The sequence below is a fragment of the Branchiostoma belcheri genome, unplaced genomic scaffold (assembly GCF_001625305.1).
Source record: "Branchiostoma belcheri isolate BF01 breed outbred unplaced genomic scaffold, Haploidv18h27 scaffold280, whole genome shotgun sequence".
In the NCBI taxonomy this organism is placed as follows: domain Eukaryota; kingdom Metazoa; phylum Chordata; class Leptocardii; order Amphioxiformes; family Branchiostomatidae; genus Branchiostoma; species Branchiostoma belcheri.
The window spans coordinates 40,894-51,703 of record NW_017803888.1 but is presented as its reverse complement, the minus strand read 5'-3'; the positions used below and the strand labels follow the sequence as shown (position 1 = coordinate 51,703).

The 10,810-nt window shown below is 42.3% G+C and overlaps 3 protein-coding genes across 5 annotated transcripts in view; 2 read left to right on the top strand and 1 right to left on the bottom strand.

The window, feature by feature from the left end:
- Positions 1-4,109, bottom strand: part of LOC109472758 — a 13,923-nt gene extending 9,814 nt beyond the window's left edge. The window contains exon 1 of the mRNA XM_019772607.1: positions 1,398-4,109. Coding sequence (XP_019628166.1) covers positions 1,398-4,008 — 2,611 coding nt within the window. The 5' untranslated portion in view covers positions 4,009-4,109. The remainder of the gene's footprint in view (positions 1-1,397) is intronic.
- Positions 1-10,782, top strand: part of LOC109472756 (putative oxidoreductase GLYR1) — a 29,846-nt gene extending 19,064 nt beyond the window's left edge. For all 3 annotated transcript variants that reach the window (XM_019772605.1, XM_019772602.1, XM_019772601.1), the window contains 5 exons: positions 4,827-4,928; positions 6,358-6,520; positions 6,982-7,161; positions 9,486-9,610; positions 10,064-10,782. In XM_019772605.1, the coding sequence (XP_019628164.1) occupies positions 4,827-4,928; positions 6,358-6,520; positions 6,982-7,161; positions 9,486-9,610; positions 10,064-10,138 (645 nt within the window). In that variant the 3' untranslated portion in view covers positions 10,139-10,782. The remainder of the gene's footprint in view (positions 1-4,826; positions 4,929-6,357; positions 6,521-6,981; positions 7,162-9,485; positions 9,611-10,063) is intronic.
- The window catches only part of LOC109472757 (glyoxylate/succinic semialdehyde reductase 1-like), a 22,017-nt gene continuing 12,101 nt past the window's right edge, over positions 895-10,810 (top strand). Inside the window, exon 1 of the mRNA XM_019772606.1 lies at positions 895-1,026. The gene's annotated coding sequence lies outside the window, so the exon portion shown is untranslated. The remainder of the gene's footprint in view (positions 1,027-10,810) is intronic.

Genomic DNA, 10,810 nt, shown 5'->3' with positions numbered 1-10,810 from the left:
CCATCTGAAATGCTATTGCCTGCATTTTGGGGGCAAATTTTTGCTGGTAGACTAAGCTTTAAACTATTCAATGACATTTCTTTCCATATCTTTACAGACTGATTTTTGTCTGTCAAAGATGACAAATTGAGCAAAATTTTTGTCCGTGAGGAGCGTAGTGTTGTCAGGATTTTTTGCTATGTGTACTTCCTTGAGTTACTTTGAGGAAGTGAAACCATCTTTTACATTGTACCTCCTCCCCCCATTTGGAAGTGATTTCTAATCTACATGTAAAGCATCCGTGTGCTTTAAATAACTCATTTGCCTTCAAGGAACAAAAATCCTGAGCCTTTTTTCCTGCCAACGTGGAATAATGAGAAATGACAGTTTTTGCCAATTTTACACTTTGCCTATTAAAAGTCAACACAATTTGCATCTCTTTCGTTTGAAGGAGTAACGTTAAGTAATCGTAAACATTCTATAATTGGATTCTTGGGATTTTCTTATACACAACCAGTGCTTCTCTTACCTTGCTTACGTTTTCATGTCTATCAGACACCTTCTTCAGGGCTTCTGACTGGAGTACATGTGCTGCTTCTTGCCACCATACATACATGTAGCCAAAGGAGGTGGCGCTTTTGCGGCGAGAACACAATGATTCCCAAACATGGCTAGTGTCCCAAACATGGCTAGCATTAGCAACTTATTCTAGGGTCGGTCAGGAAACAGGAAACAGAACATTTTTTCATAGGCCTTAGTAGTAAAAGTTGACTGCAATTTCCAACACAAAAAATTTAGACTCGCAACCAACTCCTTTGGTCTTTGTCAAGGAATGAGCAGCTTTTTACAGTTTTATTAAGCTTGATTCAGAATGACTTCTATCAACACAGATGAACTTTCAAGCTAACCATTTGTTTGTTTGTTTGTTTGTTTCAGTGCCGAGACTTAGTACAGGCTGGTGCAAGCGTGGGTGGTACTGTGAACGAGGTGGTAGCAGCGTGTGACATCACCTTTGGCTGTGTGGCCGACCCTAATGCTGTCAGAGATGTAAGTCATACCAATCGATCAATTAATCAATCAATCAACCAATCAATCAGTCAGCCCTTCGCAGTGTCCACTTGCTAGCTGGGTGTCCCTACATGTAGCTATTATATCTGGTTTCCTTTTTTCTGTATATTACTTGAAAATTACATGTGAAGCAGAGCTCAATATGTATCAGTCCAACTTGCACAGCTTGTGATACTGCTAGCTGGCAAAATACCACACTCTTTTACACAAAGTATATACAGTGCAGTTTACTACTTTGTGCCTTTACACAAGAGGGTATCCATTGTCCAAAATTCACTACTAGTGAAAGAATCTTACTTTCCTCAAGTGTTCTCTTCCTTCTTAAACCAAGTCGTCCTCCACTTCTTGACCTTGAGGTAGTTCATTCCTTGACCCGAGGGCCTGTCTTAGCCTCTCCCAGAACAGGACCCTTCCCGGTGTGTCCTGCGGCCAGACCAGGTAGGTTTTCTTGGACATGAGTTTCTGCAGGAGATGGTAGCGAGACAGTTGAGTCACTGGGATGTTCTCCAGCAGAACTAGGATCAGGACATCCTTCCCCTCATCGAAGAGCCTGTGCCGGGCTATCTTGAACTCCAACGTGCACCACCCGCTGCGAATGAACCTCCTGGTCAGCAGACAGACCGTTTTCCTGCTCTGCAGGATCCCGTCGGTGATGTTGTCTACGATGTCTCTCCCCCCTATAAAGTCGCGGTCAGCAATGCACAGTCTGTAGTGCGGCCGCCGTTCCTCTAGGTTGGGGATGAGGTGGTTTTGGACCCAGCGCAAGCTTTCACAGTTATACGACACAAAGGCGTCGTAAAGGATGTGTTGGTTTCTCCTCGGTATGGCCTTGTAGCCGCGAGCTTTTCCACGCAGGTAGAGGAAGCAGTACTGTAGATACGGGTGGTATTTTCCAAGGAGAAAGGCTGCAATGGTATATAAGAAGACAAGCGTGGACGTGACAATACACATGTAGTAGGCTGTGTGGAGGTCACAGTCAAGGTCGAGGTCAAGCAGAGGTAGGTTCCTGCGTTCCTCGGGAGAAAAGCAGCTGTAAGGTGTTCTGGGAACGAGATTCTGTATCCGAACAGAGGTCGTGTTCTTGATCCACTCCACGAAATCCAGAAGATCACACGTGCAGGAGAAGGGATTGTGGGATAGGTCCAGTAGGTAGAGACTGTGGAAGAACAGGACTGTAGGCGCCTCGATGGACGAGACAAAGTTCTGCGTCAAATTTAGGACCTTCAGGGACGTCATGGGTGAGAGAAGTCGTGGGTTTATGCTGTAAATTTTGTTACTTGAAAGGTCAAGGAACTCTAGGCTCTCAAGATCTCTGAAAGTCTTGACATGAAGGCTACCCAGGCTGTTGCCATGGAGATCAAGATGGGTCAACTTTCTTAGATGCCACAAGGCTTCCATGGGCACGACAGAGAAGTGGTTCAATGCCATGTCCAGCCACTCTAGTTCAGTTAGGTTGTGAAAAGTCCAAGATAGAAACGGATATGTTATGGGACTCAGTGAACCCACTATGTCAACCTTCCTGATGATAAGACGTTGCAGTGATTTCTGTGGTACAAAATCCAACTTGCTATCTACATGTAGATGAAAACGACACCCAGTAAAATCAATGACATGCAAGGATGCTGGAATTGTCTTCAGGGTGTTTTCAACACTATCACCTGCAATATTCCATCTGGAATATAACTTGTTCAGCCGAGGCATGTGTTGAAAAGTACCTGAATAACTTCTAGGAAAGAGTGCTGCATTGTCGTCTATGTTCAGTTCCTTGAGGTTCCTCAGTCCTTGGAAGTGAGAAGGCTTAAGAATAGTGATTCCGTTGTTTTCTAGGTTCAGGCTCTCCAACTTCTGCAAGTCTTGAAAGTTCCCTGGCTGTACTCTAAGATCATTTCCCCCCAGGTCCAGCTTTTGTAACGTGAGTGATATTGGAAGGAAGACTTCCTGATTCAGAAAAGTGAGATCATTCAGAATCAAATCCAGAACTTCCAGTTTTTCCAGACCGTCGAATGCTTTATTCTCTATTGTAGATATTGGGTTCAGGCCAAATGCGAGCTCCTTTAAATTTGGGAGCCCCACAAAGATGTCATTCTTTAATATCCTTATTTCGTTGTCTTCGAGATTCAACGTCTCCAAACTTTTTGGAAGGCAATCTAGAGTTTCTTTCTCGGGTGTTCCTAAACTGACGTGGACCAGACAGAGAGAAGTAACAGTGCCATTTTTGAGCTCACTAAGATGTCGTCGGAAGTCTTGCCTTGTTCCTATTTTGATTCCTGATAAATCCAGTTTCTTTATGCTCTTAAGCCTGGACAGTGCTCCATCTTGTATCTGTGCCAGTGTTGGTACAGTCCCGGTTATGGAGAGATGCTTTATTTTGAGCTGTTTCACAATTCTGAGATCTCCCTCAGTGATGTACAATACGGGGTTGTTATCTAGAATGATTTCCTGTATGTGGTGCAGTTCTCTGAAAATGTCCAGATTGATAGAGGAAATGTTATTGCGACTCAGACGAACATACTGTAGACTTGCCAGCGCCAATATTCCCTTGGGAATTTCCAGCAGTCCATTCCAAGATAAGTCCAGCCTTTGCAGTGATTTCAGAGGAAAGAAAACCTCTTTTCTCAAGGTAATAATGTTGTTGCTCGACAAGTCTAATGTTTGCAAGCAGCCAAGACCCGCAAAGGTGTCTTCTTCAACGAATTCCACTTGATTGTAGCATACCTGTAGGTCGACAAGGCTACTCAAACCTTGGAAAGAGTTGTTCCTTAACTCCTGGAGTTGGTTGTGGCACAGTCGAAGTGAAACAGTGGTGTTTGGCAGTGGATGGGGCACCGAAGCAAGCTGTAGTCCCTGGCAGTTCACCGTAGAGCCCACAATCTGACACGGGATCTCGGGCCTTGTAGTTGAAGTGCCTTCAGCAAACCACTCAAGTTGTAGGACAAGGAATAGTAGAAGAACAGGACTCATGTTGGCGCTGGTTTCTTGAGAAGTTTTCCCTGTGTACTTGTCTGAATGTTGATGCAAGTCCCTTCCTAACACTCCATCCTGTGTTAGCAGCACACAATATTTGTCATAATGAAGTATACCCACTCTTTCATGCTAATATTAGACTATTACTAGTATTAGATTCAGTTCTCCTTGCCTTCTTGGAATGACTCATGCCATGGTCATGTCCATATTTGGTCATTAGCATAACTGTAAAATTTAGTATTATTGCCAGTTTCTGCTCAGACAGTTGCAAGTCTCTATATTATTCTACATAATGTTGGATTGTTTTGTTGAAACTATACTGAGCCATACATCAGTATTCTACATACAATGTATTTGTAGGTGGTGGGAGAGTAACTGAATAGTGAACGTTTTGTGCATGTACAGTGCTGATTTGACAATGACTCTTGCCAAAATAGATTTCACTTCCTTAATCTGAGATGAGTTCCTGCAAGGCTAGCCTGGTGACCAGACCCCTTTGAGCTCTTTGATATCTCAGACCACCTGTCTGACCAGATTCTGGACCTACCTTTCTATACGAATGGAATAAAATTTGAGTTGAACACTGCCAACCTACAAACACAAGCCAACCATAGCCGAACCTTCAATCTGTCCACACTGAAATGTTTTAAACTACTATGAGAAATAAAGATCAATATATACATGTAAATGTTTTCCCAGCTTGTGTTTGGGACCAGTGGAGTTCTACAGAGCATCAGGCCTGACACAGTGTTGTTAGAAATATCCATGTAACTGTACCTGCTATTTCCTAACTGTTTCTTCCTTGTTTTCTCCAGCTTGTTTTTGGGACCAGTGGAGTTCTACAGAGCATCAGGCCTGGGAAGGCATATGTTGAGATGTCCACCATTGATGTAGAGACAGTACAAGATGTAGCTGAGGTAAGGAACTGTGCCAAGATGTCTTACACAGGTCTGTACAGATCTCAAGGAACTTCCCATCCACATAGTGTACAAATTGCAATCGAAAGTCATGCAAAACAAGGTTCAAAACGTGCATTTCTCAGTCAAAACTCGTAGAAAAGCCTCGCTTTTCTCGTACAAATCATGTTCATTTCTCATGTGAAATGCTTGTAGATGTTGGTGTAATTGTGTGTAGTTGTGCATTATAGATAGCCACAAGCATTTTATTGGTGCACGCAGTTTATGCACCTTTTACAGTTTTTAATTACGTGTTACACTGCTTTTACATGGCTTTCAATCAACATGACACAGGAAGTAAAGAAGTTTTAGAATGGGTGGAATGGGAAGTTAATCGAGATTTGTACTGTATGTATAGTTGTATACGGATTAAAAGCCGGTTTCAAAATTATAAGAAAATTGGACTCACTCAAATGTTTGAATGTGCATCTCCAGAACTTTTCCTATTGGCTAATAAAACCTGCACAAATTTGTGACCAAATGGCTACCTTAGGAGGCTGAGGGTTTAATTCGCAGATCTGAGTGAAATTTGGGTACGCCCAGTTTCCTTCCGTGTTGGTGTTTTAACACCAACACGGAAGGAAAATGCATGTCATGATGACTTGTACCGATGAACTTTCATGTGTCCTACACGACATTGCCCAGTTGTCTGTGCCACTTCCAGGTCAGTCCCAGTGTCATGCTGGGAGTATTGCTTTGTCAGAGTTCAGCAGGCCTGCTGCCAAAAGTACATTTGGCCACCAGTGCACCTACATGACAGATTGACCTGATTTCAAACTTTTGAGTGAAGGGAGGTTCTAAAAAAGTATCAGTGCAGTTTGTCACTGGGTTAGAGACGATCTTGAGACGATCTTTATAAAATCACTGGCAAATCATATAGCATTACTCTCTCAGTGTCAGCACTCTGTTGCTCTGTTGTTGGCTTGTTGTGCAGCCTACAGCACCCTCTAACAGACTAAAATGGTACTGCAACAAATAAGAATACCAGCTGATGAAGAGTGCCATGCATCACATTTGGCTGGTACTGCAACATAGTATTTCCAGAAAGAATGCACAGATTCATACATGTCAAATGAATAGTGACAAAATAGAAAGAATCAACATTATAGGAAGATAGTTTGAAATTTTTCTTTATCCACAAAATAATACTTCTCGCACAACTGAAGATTTCCTACCTTGTAAATATTTATAATTTTGTGGAATTTCAAAGACTTGTCAGTCTTTGGTTATACCATTTCTCCCCTCAGTTCTTGTGACTCTACTGTGCTCATAAAGCTATGGACACACAAGCAAACATTCAATCACTCACAAATTAAAAGCAAAACCTCTGTACACAGAGGAAACAATAAATGGTTAGAATTTTCACCTTTCTATGTCCGCCCGGTTCCAGAGTATTGAGTCGCGTGGAGGCCGGTTCCTGGAGGCTCCCGTCATCGGCACCAGAAAACCCGCGGAGGACGGGATGCTGGTCATCGTTGCCGGGGGTGACAGATCACTCTTCGATGACTGCGAGTCCTGCTTCCTGGCCATGGGCAAAAAGGCCTTCTATTTAGGTAAGGTTCCATTGTCCTTATAGAGGACATTTTATTTTGGAGCAGGCCTCAAATTTGTTATAAAGAATCCATCAGACTTTGGAGGATTATTTTTTTAATTCAAATTTAAACAAACATGTATTTAGGGCTAGACTGAAATGTACACATGATGTTTTGCTACTTTCCTCAAGGGAGTTAAGCATTATTTTTCACTTATCTGTGTGTCTGTGTGTGTGTGTGTGTGTGTTTCTGTCTTTTCCGATGCAACATTTCAAAACTAAACATGTCTCGTTTAAGGCCTTATTTCGTGCATTAAAGGATGGGGTCCCGTTTATAGCTTTGTGTTGTGTCAGAAAAGATATCATCTGCAACAGGCAAAATTCTGGGCCCTCTAGGGGCTGTCCTTGGTACTGCAGTGGCACTTCTGGTTTTTGTATCTTCCATCATTAAGATTAAGAATGGCTGCATGTGTTCCTGTGCAGGAGAGATTGGGAGCGGGACCAGGATGAAGCTCGTGGCCAACATGGTGCTGGGTAGTGTCATGGCGGGTTACGCAGAGGGCATGTCGCTGGCGGAGAGGGCGGGGCTGGATCTTCAGACAGTCCTGGACGTCTTTAAGGAGGGGCCTCTCAACTGTGCCGCCGTCAGATCCAAGGGTGACGGTGAGTCTGGAGACTTTTTAGTTTTTCAGTTATGAAACTTCCCCAAGCAAACATCTCTATTGACCCATCATCTGGCCATAAGAACCACTTTTCTAGGGTCTCAATTTTAGTTCCATAAGACGTAAACATTAAGGGACTTGCTCAAGCCAACCACTTCTCTAATGCAACCACAACTGGCAGGAATCCGGACCTCAAATGGTACCTTGACAATCATCAAAGGTGGGGCCCATGTGGTTATGTCTTAGGACATTGCGAAAGTCTACTGTAATATGGGTGGGAATATAGAGAATATTGAAGGTGTCTCAATCAGTGCTTCATTGCAAGAAGACCACTTGTGTAAGAAGAAAGGGTGTAGAAAGCCTCTTTGATGACTCAGCAGTTGTTACATACTGAAACCACACAGTACCGGACATGTTCCGGATATCCCTGTATTGATAACTCAGCAGTTGTCGTGTACTATACCCACCCAATGCAGGATGTACATGTACCTGTATTGATGTCGGAACCATCTCAGTGACTCCCCGCATACAATACAAATCAATAGCAGCTCATATTTGTGTGTGAAATCTGCTGACGCTATGATTGTAGGTACCGTAAGTCAGCTAAAATGTGCACCCTTTCAAATGCTACATTGTCCTGTTACAAAAACAGATAAACCTGTACAGCTGTAAATACAAAGCATCTGAGTGTCTTCTCTGTCATGACCAGTGGAAGAGAACATTTGTAGCTCTTTTTACTAAAACTGGATCAAGATCTCAGACTAGTATATTATAGATACACCAAAGTACACTCATTTTACAGTACTCCTTCAGCAGTGCTAGGCACTTGACCAACTTTTTGCAGCAGTTTTTGCTGATTTGCATTTTGCCCAGCGCACTCATCCCGTCAAGTGTCCTCTTGTACCGGCTGAAGAGCACTCCACAACAAACCGTTGTGGAGCTTCCCTCAACAGATCAATGCCGAACATTGATTTTTTTTCTCACACAGATAACAACAAGAGTCAGCAAATTTCCCTTTCTCTTTCTCAGTGTTCTGACCGGCCTGAAATTTTTTCCCTCATCTGAATTTTGTTTGACGTAACATCATTTACAGTGGCTACGGTGTACGGCCAGAGGCCCAACATTCCTTGCGGGTTTGGAGGCATGCTCCGTATTTGAAAATTTTTAATTTTTGACCCTCTGAAACACTATTTCTTAAATTTTGAGGGGCAGATTTTGCTAAGCTTAGTTTAATAATACCTCTTTGCATATCATGACATGCCAATTTTGTCTATCAAGGATTGCAGATTGGGCAAATTTTTGTCCATCATGACCGAATTTCTGTCAAAATTTACACACTGTGGCCTATCAGGGACTCAAACCCAGAACCTTCCAATTATAAGTCAACAACCCTAACCACAAGACCACCTTGCACCTTGTTTGCTCCAACGCATTACAAAAGGAGGGTTGTTACATCATAACATGAGTGGCTTTCATAACGGTTATTTTTTTGTCTGAAGGAGGAAGCAGCTGTTCAGGCCTGAGATAATGATTTCTATTTCTGTACGGAGAAAAGCTTCAGGTGATTTGTGAGACTTACATGTACGTACATAACAGTGTTAAGTAAATCCAAGCACATTGCGAACAAAATTTAGCTCCAGATGAAAGAAACATGCTGGAAGGAAAACTTGATTCTGACTATGTTGACATGGAGACTGTGTACAAAGCTACAAACTCTCCCCTCAGGTAAAACCTCTAGTTATGCTTTATCTGTTTAAATCTGGCAACCAAAACATTGAATAACATTGTCTGGCGCAATGCTAGCAACCAAGACAGAAAGTAAGAAAAGACAAACATAAAAAAACTTGCTAAGGTTACTGAAGGACAGCTTTATATTTTTCAAAATTTTCTACAAACTACAAACTACAAAATAATTAATGTACATGATGACAGAAGTGTGGCACACTTTGAGAATTGAATTGTTAACGTATAATTGTTAATAATGTCATTGAGTTTAATAACAATTTAGATATCAAGAAGACAGAATGTTGTTTTGCTCTTTTTCCTCTTCTTCTACTGTTCCAAAGAAATATGGTCAATGACCTGGGCCAGATAGCTCTGACCATGGTAACTAGTGCAGACACCCTGTGGTGTTAAAATGCATTATGTAGCAAGTGGCAGGACAGAGTTGGAGGGGCTGGTCACCATATTATGATTGTGTTTGAGCAAGAACAAACAGAGCAGTAGTTTGTTGGGTTGTGAAGGTAAACATTGTGCTCTTGCTTTGCAAATGTTACTTTTCCAGTTGTTGGTTTAATAAATAATGTTAATTTTCCTGTTTTGCAGCCATCCTCCACAGCAGGTTTGAGCCGTCCTTCCCCCTCAAACACCAGCAGAAGGACATGCGGCTGGCGCTGGCGCTCGGCGACGAGCTCAAACAGTCTCTCCCTGTGGCTGCAGCTGCAAACGAGGTCAGGCACCTTAAAACATGTTCAGTAGAACATCAACAAAACCCGTAATGCATTGTGCTCGGCAGTTCAGCAGAACAAGGTTGTATTAGAGCATTTAAGGATGACATCCCATCTATAGATTTCAAATGTTGTGCTGGAAAAGACAAGAGGCAAATTTCAAATGCAATGTTGACCAAACATCCAATGAAAACCGTGAAAAATCTGACATCACACAGAAAGTCATCAAAAGACATAAGCATTTGACCTTTGATGTAGGTCAACATGACTTGGTTCAATGTAATTATGAATTACCCTATTCATACATCTCTGTAATATACACGTAAATACTTGATAATGATGCAAATTCATCAACTCCAGCTTGAGTTAGTCCCCTAAAAAGCTAACATCCAAAAGTTTACACATAGATGGGCTGTCGATGTCGTGCTGACTTGATGTCCGTCTTTTTTTCTGCAGATGTTCAAGAGGGCGATCTCTCTGGGGAATGGAGACAACGACATGTCTTCAGTCTACAGAGCTACAGCCTTGTGAGCGACGCTTGGCAGACCTTCTGCGACCAAATTCTATCACTTGCCTCAACGGAGAGATAAAAAACGATTGGGCAGCATAGAAGGAGACACTAGTCGTCTCACACATCCAAATCCTCTTCTTAACCTGGCAAATTTTTGGGCAGCTTTTCTGTTACCTTCCTCGAGGACTATTGAAGTCTGCAACATCTCAGATCATTTTTTTAAATATGTTTTCTCTAATATGTTTATTGCCCATATCTTTACAGCACATAAACACATTGCAAGGGTAACAATAGCTCCCTGGGACATTTTTTACAGGGGTATTTCATCCCCCTCCCCTGGATTTTCTGTACTATAGTTCATTTCCTAGGACTTCTGTGCATTGATATCTTCCCTGGGAACTTTTGAGACTGTAGACTTCTTGCCACATTTGAGACTGTACGCTTCTTGCGACTGTAAGCTACCCTCTAATGACTAGAAGTACATGTAGCAGTGTTCATGAGTCCCTGAGGAAGGTAGCACGCAGGTTCCCCAAACATAGCCCAGGAAAGAAGAGACTTAGACCTAATTTAAACTCGGGCAAAAACCTGACAGAATGAAACTTGCATACACACACAAGCATATGAAAACTGCGTACATCAAATTTTTCCTGCTTGTAAATCGGCCTGCTTTACATACTTAAAAGAACAAACTG